Here is a 16,012-nt window from a genome sequence, read left to right on the forward strand (position 1 = left end):
GAACCTTGCCGATGTTGGTGTTGTCCAGAGCCGCATCGATTTCATCCAGGACGAAGAAAGGAGCAGGTTTATAGCTGCAAGAGAGAAGACAAAACTAAACACACATTCAGTGTGAGAGAGGCAATCCGGATGGGGCGGAGCACAGCACAGCACGTCGGAAAAGCTGCACTCTGATATGGCAGTGCGCCCAGACTGCCCCGCCCACCTCCGCTGTGATTGGCCAGGAGAGAAGTTCCTTTTAATTCAAATCATCTTATAAAGAGGAAACTATTTTATTCACCGCGTATCAGAGCCGCCGTCGTCTAACATAACGTTTCTCTACAACACGGTCAATTCAATCATTTACAATCTGCTCCATTTAAAAGAGAAAGAGAGGGAGAAAGAAAGAACAACAGGAAGAAAGAAAGGGAGAGAAAGATAGAGTGAAAGAAACAGACAGAAGAAAGAAAGAAAGAAAGAAAGAAAGAAAGAAAGAAAGAAAGAAAGAAAGAAAAAGACAGACAGACAGAGAAAGAGTGACCGAAAGAAAGACAGCAGAAGAAAGACACAGAGAGAAAGAGCAAAAGAAAAAGAAAGCAAAAGAAAGAGCAAAAGAAAAAAAAAGAGCGAGAGAGAGCAAAAGAAAGAAAAAGAAAGAAAGACACACAAAGCGCAAAAGAGAGAGCAAAAGAAACAAAGAAAAAAGAAAGAGAGCAAAAGAAAGACAGAGAGTGACAAAGAAAGGGGAGAGAGAGCAAAAGAAAGAAAGAAAAAAAAGAAAGACAGACAAACAGAGAAAGAGTGACCGAAAGAAAGACAGCAGAAGAAAGACACAGAGAGAAAGAGCAAAAGAAAAAGAAAGCAAAAGAGCAAAAGAAAAAAGAGCGAGAGAGAGCAAAAGAAAGACAGAAAGAGAGCAAAAGAAAGAGACAGCAGAAGAAAGACACAAAGAGCAAAAGAGAGAGCAAAAGAAACAAAGAAAAAAGAAAGAGAGCAAAAGAAAGAGAAAGAGTGACAAAGAAAGAGAGAAAGAGAGCAAAAGAAAGAAAAAGACAACAGAAGACAGAGAGAAAGTGCAAAAAGAGCGAGAGAGCAAAAGAAAGACAGCAGAAGAAAGACAGCAAAAGAAAGACACACAGAAAGCGCAAAAGAGAGAGCAAAAGAAACAAAGAAAGAGAAACAGAGAAAAAAGAAAGCGAAAAAGAGAGAAAAAAGAGCAAAAGAAAACAGAGAAAGTGACAAAAAGAGCAAAAGAAAGTAAAAGAAAGACAGCAGAAGAAAGACAGAAAGAGCAAAAGAAAAAGAAAGCAAAAGAAAGAGCGAGAGAGAGCAAAAGAAAGCAAAAGAAAGAGCGAGAGAGAGAGAGCAAAAGAAAGGGACAGCAGAAGAAAGACAAAGAGCAAAAGAAAAAAGAAAAAGAGAGCAGAAGAAAGACACAAAGAGCAAAAGAAAGAAAGGACAGAGCAAAAGAAACAAAGAAAAAAGAAACAGGCAGAAAGAAACAGACAGAAAAAAGAAAGACAGAGAGAAAGAAAAAGAGAGAGCAAAAGAAAGAAAGAGAGAAAGAAAATTCCATAAGAGATGTCAAGTGAAATAGACGTCTGACACTTCCTGAAGTGTGTATTTCCTGAAGGCCCCCACCCCCGACAGATAGAGAAATGTATAATTATGACCTGTGACCTGAAACCTGAGTGAAAAGCTGAAGGGGCTGTGAGCCCACACGCTGCTTCCAGCTCATCTCCCAGCCTGCGTGGCGTTTCAGAGCCTCGAACAGAACGCAGCTCGTAAAGACGCAAACATTCTCACCTGTGGATGGCGAAGAGTAAAGCGAGAGCAGCGACGGTTTTTTCTCCTCCTGATAAATTATCCATGGGTCTGAAACGCTTCCCAGGAGCCACGCAGTTATAGTTGATCCCATCCAGGTACGGCTCCTCCGGGTTCTCCGGTCCGAGAAAAGCCTGGAAATCATGAGAGTTTGAACAGCAGGACTTCGACACTCCTCAATCCAAAGAAAAGACATTCCCTTCATGAACGTGACCAAGCCCTGTCTGTGTGTACCCACCTGAGCGCTGCTGTTGCGCGACAGCGCTTTGTAGATCTCGTCGATGTTGGTGGCGACGGACTCGAAGCAGGCGTTGAAGCGATCGAACCGCTCCTTCTTGATCTGCTCGAACGCCTGCTTGGCTTTCTTCGCCCTCTTCCTCGCGGCTTCGAATTCTGAAACCGTAAGAATGATATGATATTCGACGCTGTATTCGTCTTTATATCTTTGGAGGGAACCACATGAAGAACTAAAATCAGCGCTCACCGTCACTCGTTTCCTGGAATTTGTCTCGGACGCTCTCCAGCTTCTCCATGGCCTTCATGTTGGGCGCGCTGATCCTCTGGAGGATGCTCTGCTGCTCGTTAAGCCTCTGCTGAAGGGTGTTCATCTCGCCTTTAATCTCCTCCTCAGACAGCGAGTCCTGGGGAACGCAGACGATATCAAAATAACCAAATTCATCACTGCGTGTAAGCGTTACAACCACCAGAACGGCGACTCGTGATCTCGCGATACGAACAGTTGATCTTGCGTTATCAAAAGGTACACAAGAACGAGTGGTGAAGCCATGATGTCATCGTGTTGAAAGAACGAGTGCAACAGTAGCGAAACTTCGTAACCAGTCAGCACTTATCCTGATCAGGTTCGATTACCCGTTCTACTTCTTGATAAACTTCGGAACCAATCAGAACCAGAAATGAAATAAAAGAAACCTCGTTATAACTTTGTAGTATCGGAAAATAATCGGCAGATAAAAAGATAAACGGAATTCACCTCGTGGTCCGCCAAGGCTACTGATTCGATATCGAGTAAGTGGCGTTTATTTTAAGTAAAGTTACCTTTATGATTATCACAGCTTTTGTTTGGTCCTTCCGAAAGGTCAAATAAAAGGTTTTTTTGAGCTTTTTGGCAGATATCTTGAGAAGCCGATATCAAGCTTCTGCTATTCGCTTTAAGTTTTTTATTCTAGTCTTTAGACTACGCTTGTGAAACAAATTAGTACAATTCATGAACAAGTGCTTTCTTACTATTTTGAAAATAGATCGAATTCACAGCACTGGATTTTGAACAAAACACAGTAAACCAAATTGGTAACCAAAACACTCCGAGCCCTGATGCTTCTCACAGCTCGGTGACGCTTGCGAGAGATGAGGCGAGTATCATTAGGGGTGTTCACACGGCACATATTTGCATCGATGCTGCACCGATGTATTTTGTTGCGATATATCTTACACCGGTGTAAATTTTGTGGAGCGTTCACACGTCACAAACCTGCTTACTAGAGAGAAGCGTGTTGGCACCGGTGCAGCCCCACTTGCGTTCACACGGCAGTTTTTGCGACCGTGCTATATGATAGTAATAATGCGGAAATTAAATATGCGCATGCGTGAAAATGTACTTCCTTTTCCCGGTTGTCATGGCATCACCAAGCGCCGGGAAAACAACGTGGATGAAGACACCAGTGTTGCCAGATACTGCTGACGTTTTCCAGCCCAAAATATGTTCACATCCGCGAAAATGCACTTAAAACCGCCCAATCTGGCAACACCGGAAGACACGCAGTTCGGTTGTTGTTGATATTCGCCATTTTGGAAGCGCAAAATACCAGGATGCAATGCCCGTATGTAATCAACTCTCCTCACGCGTAGCGAGTCTACCCCTGTAGCGTTCAGACGTCCCATTTTATATCGGTGCTGCCCCGCAAACTAGCATTTACTCCCGAGTAAATTTCTTAAACCGCCTCCCGAGCAGGCTTAGATTTGCACCGGTTTAAGCAGCTTTCAGGGGCGACACCGGTATAACTTTGTACCATGTGAACGCTCTACCGGGGCAGCCCCGGTGCTACACCGGAGTAAAAGTTGCCGTGTGAACACCCCTGTTGATAACATATATATACGCGATATTTACTGTATGGACATGGGATCAGAAAACTATTTTATTTATAAGCAGCAGCCACATGGACCCATAGGGGACTGATTTTTTGAAAAGGGTATAGTCAGAAAGATAAAAATGACCTTTCTGACCTCTAAAAGTAGGCCAAAGGTCAAATCTGACACCTGATTCTGGTAGAACGGGTACATGTTTGGGGTAGTGTGCTAATAGCGTATTATATGGGTCGTTTTACGATCAGGGTACGCAAGCTAAAAATCACATTTAACACTTATTATCTTCAATATCAAAAGGCTTGACTAAATAAACTCGGTTGTTTATTGTAGCCCTGTGATAGCTCTATTTACCATTAGGGCTGGGCGATATGGCTGAAATCTGTATCACGATATAAGTGTTTCATATTGGTCGATATCGATAATTATTGAAACATTTTATGACCTATTTAAAATAAGGACCAGGAGGGAACAATACTAAATTCAAACATTTATTTTAAACTTAAACTTCCTCTGACAGCCAATAAGCAAGGAATGTCAACACGCATGTTCAATGTTACGATCACAACAAAAACTGAGCGATTATCAATAATAAAGTGCTTAAAAAACTCAAGTGTTATAAAAACATGAGCAAAGTGTTAAATGGAAACATAGCAAAACCTGCTATGTGAGAAGGACTGTCATATTTTTAATTTTTTACTGCAAGTTTAGTGCAAAAAAAAGTTCACCCTCTGGTGAATAACATTTAAAAACATAAATAAAAATATGCAGTGCTTTATAAACATAAAAGAAACTGAGTGAAACTGAGGTAGACTTAGACTACTCTTAAACTATTCAAGTATATTTTCACTGAAGGTTTAATAAAATAAAAATAGTGTTTTGTAAACATAGAAGAAATTAAAGTAAAACTGAGGTAGACTTAAGACTTTACATCTGTAACATCTGACCTTACTGACTTTATCCACAATTTCCTCGCTCGTTCCGGCACTCATCTTTCTTTTCTTGGCCACGCTGTTTCTGGAAAAAAAATAAACACGACCACGAGACAACGAGATGGCGCAACCAAACGCGATACTGTTACATGATTGGCTATCAGTGTGTCACTCCCTATGCGTTGCTAGGCACCAGAGGACGAGTGCCTTTGCTCATGCAACCAAGCTTGCTTCGCAACAACAGTTGATTGAAAGCGGACCTAAACCAGAGAGGGCTCTGGCTAACGCTTGTTTCTTGAAAAAAAAAAAAAAAACATTCTATCGAAACGTTCTATCGAACGCATTTTCTATTGATATCAAGTATGTGTCTATCATGATACGTATTGTTATCATTTTATCGCCCAGCCCTATTTACCATACAAAAAAAAATTTGGTGATAACGTTATTTTTGGTGAATGTATGGCAATATATGTCATATTTAGCAAAATTACTCGTGTCATTTAGAAAAAGTGCTTTTTTGACCACGGGTAGCTCCAAAAGGGATGCACTTAAATCATTCTTTATACCATAAAACACATATTTGGTTCCATATCATTGGAAACATAGTTAAGTTTTAATGTTGAATGCCAGTAAGTTTTCAGACTATTTTGATCAAATTAGTATGGAATTGTGTCAAAAAATGTCCTCTCTGAGACAGCTCATTTTTCAATATAAAATAACATATCTAAAATGGGGGCGGCACGGTGGTGTAGTGGTTAGCGCTGTCACCTCACAGCAAGAAGGTCCGGGTTCGAGCCCCGTGGCCGGCGAGGGCCTTTCTGTGTGGAGTTTGCATGTTCTCCCCGTGTCCGCGTGGGTTTCCTCCGGGTGCTCCGGTTTCCCCCACAGTCCAAAGACATGCAGGTTAGGTTAACTGGTGACTCTAAATTGAGCGTAGGTGTGAATGGTTGTCTGTGTCTATGTGTCAGCCCTGTGATGACCTGGCGACTTGTCCAGGGTGAACCCCGCCTTTCACCCGTAGTCAGCTGGGATAGGCTCCAGCTTGCCTGCGACCCTGTAGAACAGGATAAAGCGGCTACAGATAATGAGATGAGATGAGATGAGATATCTAAAATGATTATTTTCATCCTAAAATGTGGTCAAGATATTGGGACATAAATATTAGAGACAACTAACACAAAGCTTACAGCCTTATATTTAAAAGCACTATGGAAGTAGCGGATTCTGAATTGTCCAAAAAAAAAAAGTCCTCTCCGAGAATCACTTCATTTGTTTCTCCCAGCCCTGCTTAAAGCTACACTTAATCTTGTTATAATACAAACTATTACACATGCCTATCTGTTCTTTAACCTGTCCTTCACTTAAAAACTGGTACAAGAACCAGTTGAATCAATTTGAATTTTGGACCCCTGTGACACAAACTTTGTACCCTGATTGTAAAACAACCCATAAGCCAAAATCGATATTTCATGGTGAAATGGCTTTAACAGGGATGAGAGTGGGTGGTCACCAAAAAAGCAGAAAACAAGATGGCGCCCGAAGCCGGGGGTCTGGGAGGGATACCCCCAGGAAAATTTTGAAAAATAAGGCCTTACAAACCACTTTTCCTGCAATCTGAGCTGTAGTAGATAAAAAAATCTGTTGTCTTTTTTATATATTTACATGAAAATATGTTTCAAATCAATAGGAGTATTGTTTGAATTCAAAATAAAATCACATTCTACATTCACGGGTATGGTTATAATTTATGATCAACAAAAATGACAAACTAAATTCACATTAAGCCTAAGTTTTATTAATTATCAAAATGTTCATATATTAAATAAAATTTCTTAGGGAGAAAAGGTCGGTCACCCTATGTCCTCATTAGTTGCATATGATTTCAAAAAGTCTTCTGAAATATTTAAGTTTTCAAAACTGTCAGCATTAATTCAGATTTACTGACCATCATATACATGTTCAATGTATTAAATCAAACGCATGCTAAGTTTATGGGATAATGTCTATGTACACTTTATACAATTATTTATAGTTCACAGTCACTTCTCATTTTCATTTAATCATTTTGACGACTTCTTCAGCTTTTTGGCCAAAGACAAAAGCTTGTCAGCTTGTCTCTCTGTTTTTTATACCAGCATCGATTTCACGTACCTTCGCTTCGTCTCGCTTGTCAATTGTATTCGGCATTTTGAGTAAAAAAGCCGATACGAAAGAGAAACGTATTTTTGAAGAGCAGCGACGATGAACATGTGCAAGTTTCGATAAAATAGAACGATGCGGGTACTTTTGTAAGAACTGTTATGATTGGCTTTTGTTCTCTCCCACACTCTTGTAAGAACTGTTATGATTGGCTATCATGCTCTCGCCAGCGATGTTTTGGCCAATTACACTGTAGATAACACGTATTCTACCGCGAGACTTAGCGAGACTAAAGATGGCGAAAATGTAAACATGTAACATCGTCGTACGCTTGAGTATCACGAAGGAACATACCCCAACCCCCCTCAATGAAAAAAACATCTCAACGGATTTGGCATAATATCGATTTTCGCTCAGAAAAAGCGGAAATCCGCCGAAAACTCTCATCCCTGCTTTAAATTGACCATTTAGCGAACGTTCAAAATACATTAAATTTAATTTTTCGAAACGCGATAAAGACTTATTTACCAAAGAACCTGCACTGGTGCACAGCAAATGACAAACTTGTGGCACCACTGGTGTTTCTGGCTATTTAGGAAACAACCTGTTTTCGATTGCGGTCCAGGACACGTCACTTTCCGCTTGACTGGTATCGAAGCTTTTTGCGCAGGAAATGAGCACACTGTGTGTTTTTATTAACTCTACGGGGAAATCCTTATAGCTTTAGTCGATACTGTAATAAATGAAATGATATTTTCAACAAAAACCACATCAAATATGCTCGGTGACCTTGAAAAAAAATAGGTCAAAGGAGGTTCTGTTGTCTGTGGCTACCAGCGGTGAAAATTTCGTTTTTGGACTTTTGGAAGAATAAATGAAATAGAATAAAAAAAATCTCACCAAAAACAATTCGTGGTGCAGCTCTGGCTGTAAGCTTGATGTACCTAATAAGCAATTCACTGTCTAGTGATTTATATATATATATATATATATATATATATCCTTCTCACCCCCGGCAGGGGGGTGGTATCCATGTCATCCTCAAGCTCGGGTCCTCTACCAGAGGCCTGGGAGTTTGAGGGTTCTGCGCAGTATCTTCGATGTTCCTAGGACTGCGCTCTTCTTGACTGAGGCTTCAGATGTTGTTCCTGGGATTTGCTGGAGCCACTCTCCCAGTTTGGGAGTTACTGCCCCAAGTGCCCCCACTACCACGGGGACCACGCAGCCCTTGACCTTCCACATCCGTTCCAGCTGCTCTTTCAACCCTTGATACTTCTCAAGTTTCTCATGTTCCTTCTTCCTGATGTTGGCGTCAGCTGGGATCGCCACATCTATCACCACCACCCTCTTCTGCTCTTTGTCCACCACCACTATGTCCGGTTGGTTAGCCAGGATCTGTTTGCCAGTCTGGAAGCTGAAGTCCCACAGAACCTTGGCCCTGTTGTTCTCAGCCATCTTCTGTGGTATGGCCCATTGGGACTTGGGTACTTCTATTCCATACTGGTTGCAGATGTTCCTGTATACTATCCCAGCCACTTGGTTGTGCCTCTCCATGTACGCTGATCCAGCTAGCATCTTACACCCTGCTACTATGTGCTGGACTGTTTCAGGGGCTTCTTTGCACAGTCTGCATCTTGGGTCTGATCTACTCTGGTAGATCCTGGCCTCTATGACTCTTGTGCTTATGGCCTGTTCTTGTGCTGCCATGATTAGTGCCTCTGTGCTGTCTGTCAGTCCTGCATTATCCAGCCACTGGTAGGATTTCTTGATATCAGCCACTTCCTCTATCTGACGGTGGTACATGCCATGTAGGGGTTTGTCCCTCCAGGTTGTCTGTTCCTCCTCTGCACTCTCATCAGGGTTCTGCTGCCTGAGACATTCACTTAGCAGTTCATCCTTTGGGGCCATCTTTCTGATGTATTCTGATTATATATATATATATATATATATAAAATCAGTACTATAAAGGAAAACGCTGGTTTTTCAGAAAGATAAAACCGTAGAAACGAGTGAGCGGACTGATTCATTACATTCATAAAACCCTGAGGACATTTTATTTCTCATTTCAAACAGCTTTTGTCCGTTCAAGGTGACTTAAGACGCTGAAGTGTTTTTATTTTCTTCAAACTGCATGAAAATTCATGGAAGGTAACTTTGGTAATGAGGAAAAACATGTTGGTTTAAAAAAAAAAAAACCCGCCAACAATACCTTCAGGTCTTCAGACAGGCTGCTGTAGTCGATCTCAATGAGAGCCTCTTTGGCTAAAACGGTGCTGGATGTCTTCTGGCTGCTGCTCAGACTTTCATCCTGGGAGCTTCCCTGGAAACATGAATAAGTATTACTTTAACACGGACCAACCAGCCTTTATACGTGCACATGGAAGGGAACGAGACCAAAAAAAAAGAATGATAGTGTTAAAGTGTGAGATTCTCTCGTGTTTTGTTTTGGCTTTTTTTCAACTTGTATACCGTACACAAATCCAGGTTTCGTCTAAATGAATAAATAAATTATTAATAAATGTAATTTATAGTGCTGGGAGATTTCAGTATGATGTTTCTCTATGCTGATTTCCTTTCACTGTCGAACAGATCTACAGGCGTGGGAACGAATCGGTCGAATGAAGCACCTCCTCCTGGCTGATGTCGTCCATGGTTCCTGATCTGAGAGGAAGTCGGATGTCCTGCATTTTACAGGCCTGCAGCAGGTTGTGTCTGTCACTGCGCTTCTGCTCCAGCTTCGTCTCGATGGCTGTGACCTCCTTCTGAAGCTGCGTCAGCTCTCTAAACACACATAATCGCATACCATATTTATATACTGCTTTTCAAGTCGAGGATTTGGAAGTTTAAAAATTTCCTTTAATGAGTCGGAAGTAAGGGAACTCAAAAGAATTTACTTCCAGCTCACAACACTGCAGTTTCTCTTCATCGCTACATCAGCCAAACCTAAACACTTAATAAAAACAGCAAGAGTTAAAAAAAAAAAAAAAAAGCCTCACTTGTTGGCTCCGCCTAGTTTCTTACGAATTTCTTCCATTTCGTGGTTTTTGTCGTTGACCTCAGACTTCTTGGTCAGGTGCTGATTCTTCAAGTCCTGAAGCTGAGCCATGGTCTCATCGATGATCTTCATGTGTCTCTGCTCCTCCTGGATAAAATCATTCATTCGGACACGGTGAAATAAATTTCACGGTTTCGAACGTATACGTGCATCCGAGTTAGCGTCCGAGAAACATGCTTCACCTTCTTTAGTCTTTCGATCTCGCTTTCGTCCTTCTTCACCGTCTGCTCCCACATGATGACCTTCTCCTGGTCCTCCTTTAGCTGGTTCTTCTCATAATCCAGCTGGATCGCCAGGCGAGTCTTCTGGGTCTCAAACTCCAAGCTGAGGACATTAATATAGAAATTATGCTTTATAAACAGAGTTTAACTCCATTCTTTACGAGAAACTTATCAGTATTACAGAGAGATCGGACACAATCGGACAAACTGATTAACCCTTTGATGCAAAACATGGGTCAAAAGTGACCCGGCTGAGTTTTTATCTTCTATATCTTTGCAATAAATTAATTCCATCATTCAGTATTCAAGGTATTCCTCAATTAACTTGTTTTCGATCATCATACATCCTTATTTTATTTTTTCCTTTCTTACTTTTTGAATAAAAACCCTTTTTGTATCACTACCCTTCTAATGCACAACATGGGTCAAAAACGACCTGCATTCATTTTCCAGGTTATTTCATGTATGGCTGAGTGTTTCTATGATATACTTTTGAAATAAATTCATTTTGTCATTTACTTTTCCAAATATGCAGTAAATATCTTGTTTTTGTTGAGCACAAATCATCATTTTTATTTTTCCTTTCTTAAGTTATGAACAAGCACAGCTTTTGTAATTCTACATCAAGTTTACACACATGGGTCAGAACCGACCCGCATGCATTTACTCCAGCGTTTGGTGGGAACTGTGAATTGTGCTTGTGTCAGACATTTCACAGCTCAGCACGGCGCCCTTTGCCCGTCTCATACATGGAAGGAATGTTTTTCAATTGTTCGAACATTACTTTAGAAAAAAATGGATTATGTTTAGGTTCCCTTGAGAGTGAGTAGATTACTTGTCAGAAAGTTACTATTAGCTACCGAGCTGTTGACATATTCTACTTTAGTTAGCTAATTTTATTGTAGTTGGCTTAGCTAACTACATAGTTAATAAATAAATAAATAACTGGCCCCATTCACTGCTAAAGTAATTACTTGAAATAAATTATTATTATAGTATTAAGACATTTAATTTTAAATCACACTTGGATGACCCATGTGTAGTAATATATAAAAAGTATTTTTATTCATAAAGTAGGAAAGAAAAAAATAATTTAATGATTTGTGGTAATTAAAAACAATATATTTAAAGAATACTTGGAATATTCAATCATAAAATAAATTGATTTCAAAAGATAGAGCAAAGAAAACTCAGTCAGCATGAAATAACCTGGAAAATGAATGCGGGTCATTTTTGACCCATGTTGTGCATTAGAAGGGGTGCGCATATGTTTTGCATCAAAGGGTTAACAAGAAATAATACTGCTTTTCATCATTATCATAGAGGCTTTACATTAAAGTGCTTATTAAAATGACATTTAAAACTAAAATGGAGTACAAAGTTCTTTAAAGTAAAAAAATAATAATAATAATAATAAAGTGTCAAATAGAACAAAAAGAGAAAATTAAAATACATTTTTTTTTAGGAATGGGGCAAGAAGTCAGGTTAACACTACTAATCAAGAATGAATGTGTTTAAAAACTGGACTGAACCATCATGTAAACCAAAAAAAAAAAGCAAAGATTTTCCAGCATCATAAAATATCGAGTTACAAAGCTGACACTGGAGATTATATTCATTTCATTCTTCCATTATATTACTTTTTTTTAAACCTATATAAACCCATTTATTAGTTTTAGATTATGTCATGTGTTCGCTGCAGACGTCCCTGTAAACAAGCTGTTACTATAGAAACAATAACATATTAGAAGACGTATATTAAAATAAACCAATTTTAGAATTCAGCAGCGCTCTGATACAAGAAATTAATCTTGTTTAGTATAAACACACAGGTGATTATAGGAAATCGTGCGTGCTCATTGGTTGAGAAATTCAGACTATTTCTCGATAATCACCCCGAGTGGCTCGGCAAAATGCCGGCCGATCACTTCGTCACCGTAAGTGAGGAAGAATTACAGATGATGAAAGAAGATGCTCTTCCTAAAATTAAAGCACTAAAGATGCTCCAAAGTTTGGTCTGAAACTATTCAAACGAAGGCAAGGTGGGATTGGGATTTATTTTAGCAATTTCAAAACCTAGTATTTTATGTGACTCGGCGTAGATAAGTGACACAAGTCGTTGTTATTACATTTACATGCCACTTTTGAAGACTGAAATAAATTATTCTTTTTTTTTTTTTTAATAAATCACCTGTGTATTTATACTAAAACTATTATTCGCCTCAGTCTCAGTGAATATCTGTGAATAATAACCCCAGCCGACTCTCTCGGTTATTATTCACCAATATTGATGATGATAGTTTGTTTCAAACATGTAAACAAACATGAATAAATAAGCAGATAACAAGAAAAGCAAAACAGCATTTGCAACAAGAACATGTAAAAAGCCACTAAATTAGAAAATAAACCTTAAATAATATAGGTCATAATAATAATAATAATAATAATATATTAAAATCAAAACAAAAGAAAAAACAAAACAAAAATACAAACAAGGACACACTAAGCAGTTTTGAGTTTACATGTCCGAAAAGGAGTGGGCTGAAGTAAAACTTATTTAATCCCACCCCTCTACTTTGGTCAATATAAATTGATTATCTAGCTTCCATATACAACCCCGATTCGAAAAAAGTTGGGACAAAGTACAAATTGTAAATAAAAACAGAATGCAATGATGTGGAAGTTTCAAAATTCCATATTTTATTCAGAATAGAACATAGATGACATATCAAATGTTTAAACTGAGAAAATGTATCATTTAAAGAGAAAAATTAGGTGATTTTAAATTTCATAACAACACATCTCAAAAAAGTTGGGACAAGGCCATGTTTCCCACTGTGAGACATCCCCTTTTCTCTTTACAACAGTCTGTAAACGTCTGGGGACTGAGGAGACAAGTTGCTCAAGTTTAGGGATAGGAATGTTAACCCATTCTTGTCTAATGTAGGATTCTAGTTGCTCAACTGTCTTAGGTCTTTTTTGTCGTATCTTCCGTTTTATGATGCGCCAAATGTTTTCTATGGGTGAAAGATCTGGACTGCAGGCTGGCCAGTTCAGTACCCGGACCCTTCTTCTACACAGCCATGATGCTGTAATTGATGCAGTATGTGGTTTGGCATTGTCATGTTGGAAAATGCAAGGTCTTCCCTGAAAGAGACGTCGTCTGGATGGGAACATATGTTGCTCTAGAACCTGGATATACCTTTCAGCATTGATGGTGTCTTTCCAGATGTGTAAGCTGCCCATGCCACATGCACTAATGCAACCCCATACCATCAGAGATGCAGGCTTCTGAACTGAGCGCTGATAACAACTCGGCTCGTCCTTCTCCTCTTTAGTCCGAATGACACGGCGTCCCTGATTTCCATAAAGAACTTCACATTTTGATTCGTCTGACCACAGAACAGTTTTCCACTTTGCCACAGTCCATTTTAAATGAGCCTTGGCCTAGAGAAGACGTCTGCGCTTCTGGATCATGTTTAGATACGGCTTCTTCTTTGAACTATAGAGTTTTAGCTGGCAACGGCGGATGGCACGGTGAATTGTGTTCACAGATAATGTTCTCTGGAAATATTCCTGAGCCCATTTTGTGATTTCCAATACAGAAGCATGCCTGTATGTGATGCAGTGCCGTCTAAGGGCCCGAAGATCACGGGCACCCAGTATGGTTTTCCGGCCTTGACCCTTACGCACAGAGATTCTTCCAGATTCTCTGAATCTTTTGATGATATTATGCACTGTAGATGATGATATGTTCAAACTCTTTGCAATTTTACACTGTCAAACTCCTTTCTGATATTGCTCCACTATTTGTCGGTGCAGAATTAGGGGGATTGGTGATCCTCTTCCCATCTTTACTTCTGAGAGCCGCTGCCACTCCAAGATGCTCTTTTTATACCCAGTCATGTTAATGACCTATTGCCAATTGACCTAATGAGTTGCAATTTGGTCCTCCAGCTGTTCCTTTTTTGTACCTTTAACTTTTCCAGCCTCTTATTGCCCCTGTCCCAACTTTTTTGAGATGTGTTGCTGTCATGAAATTTCAAATGAGCCAATATTTGGCATGAAATTTCAAAATGTCTCACTTTCGACATCTGATATGTTGTCTATGTTCTATTGTGAATATAATATCAGTTTTTGAGATTTGTAAATTATTGCATTCCGTTTTTATTTACAATTTGTACTTTGTCCCAACTTTTTTAAAATCGGGATTGTATATATACGCACACATATATACACGGCTCAAAATTCACGGTGGTCCGGTCGCCCGAGGCGACTTAATTTGTCATTTGGCGGGTAATTCCTGTCACTAGCCAACCCGGCTGGCTAGTTGAAAATAAAAAATGTTTATGAAGCGAAGATTCAGACACACCGTCAACTAAAGCCGCCACATATTAAGCGCGTGCCGTGTCTGTGTTAATCGATGTGTTTATCGGCAGGACGGAAAATACTGAAGAATTCCGAATCATATCGCGTACGAGTCAGGCTGTCGGTTTTTTCACTACTGCGTATGCATATAACGCATCTCAGTGAATACCGCAGTAATCACGTTATCAAATTCAATAGATGTGGCCACATTAATGCCCATTTAAATACGTGTTTTTGTTGTTGTTTACATCTACATCTGCCAAAGCTATGTTGCGATGTGGAATTTTCTGAAAGGTGTACAGAAACCGCCAGAGACGGGGACAAAGCGAGCTCGGTCTGAAGAGGAGAAAAAGGCCGCCGATAAAGCGTACGAGAAGGAGGAACGACAAAGGACTTCTAAGCAAACGTGGGAGCAGGGTAGGCCTCGGCTGCGATACGATTTTTATGGAATAATTAATTTTTTTCAAGTTGATTCCTAGTCAATATGAAGCTCTGAATGCTTTCTCTCTCATAAATGGTGAAATACAGAAAGCATGTTGGACATATTTTGGGTGCTATAGTCATGATAGTAAGTAGATTTGTTTTCAATACTCATACACCAAGTTGCCAAGTTTTCCAATATATTATTATTTGTTGATATTATATTATGGTGCTCTGTGTTGTTCTCATTTATGTATTTAACAACAGTATCAAAATGCTCGGGTCTTGAAATAAATGCACATTAGTCATGAACAATGGTAACGACTCTCTTTTGCGTTATTTTTGACAGAAGTAAAATTCATACATGAACAAATTTTGGCGAGTTGATTTTCTGTTTGGCGAGTTACTTTGGAAGGGAACTAGTCCGGCTGGCTGGTGAAAAAATATATGAATTTCTAGGCCTGTATATACACATACATAGATATATCAGGGATGAGAATGAAAAATATTTAAAAAGTCTGAAAAAAGTCGGGGGTTTGGGGGTCCGGGGCAGAGCCCCAGTGGGGGCCCAGGGGGCAGGAAGCTAATGATTTTTGGCTATTTTTTAACCCCAAAACCATTAATTTTATCAGCAAAAAGTTGCAATGTATTTGGAAATAAATTCCCCTTCTTGTTGGACTCCCAGGTGAAAATGATTAATATGGTACAAGAGACTTGTTTTTAATCAATTCACATTTGATGATTTCAAAAAAAATCAATGCACCTTTTAATATAAACGAGCTCTACAGTATTATATTTCTGCATTTTTGCTATTCATGTCTTTGAATACTCTAATCCTTTAAAATGAAGTGCAAACCAGAAAAAAGCTCAATCATATAATTCTCTTAAGCTTTCTTCTGATGTTATCATGGTAGCAGGAGGTCTTGCATATTAAGCAGGCAACATTCAACATCACTCATCACTTCCCTTTCAAC

At 39.5% G+C, this 16,012-nt stretch overlaps 1 protein-coding gene across 1 annotated transcript in view; it reads right to left on the bottom strand.

Annotated features, from left to right (window-relative positions):
- LOC132897215 (structural maintenance of chromosomes protein 1A) overlaps positions 1-16,012 on the bottom strand; it is a 44,309-nt gene that overhangs the window by 818 nt on the left and 27,479 nt on the right. The window contains exons 12-19 of the mRNA XM_060938687.1: positions 10,212-10,353; positions 9,971-10,116; positions 9,602-9,755; positions 9,184-9,294; positions 2,288-2,444; positions 2,042-2,196; positions 1,786-1,937; positions 5-74 (exon numbers count right to left, since the gene is read on the bottom strand). Coding sequence (XP_060794670.1) covers positions 5-74; positions 1,786-1,937; positions 2,042-2,196; positions 2,288-2,444; positions 9,184-9,294; positions 9,602-9,755; positions 9,971-10,116; positions 10,212-10,353 — 1,087 coding nt within the window. The remainder of the gene's footprint in view (positions 1-4; positions 75-1,785; positions 1,938-2,041; positions 2,197-2,287; positions 2,445-9,183; positions 9,295-9,601; positions 9,756-9,970; positions 10,117-10,211; positions 10,354-16,012) is intronic.

This window comes from Neoarius graeffei, chromosome 13 (assembly GCF_027579695.1).
Source record: "Neoarius graeffei isolate fNeoGra1 chromosome 13, fNeoGra1.pri, whole genome shotgun sequence".
In the NCBI taxonomy this organism is placed as follows: domain Eukaryota; kingdom Metazoa; phylum Chordata; class Actinopteri; order Siluriformes; family Ariidae; genus Neoarius; species Neoarius graeffei.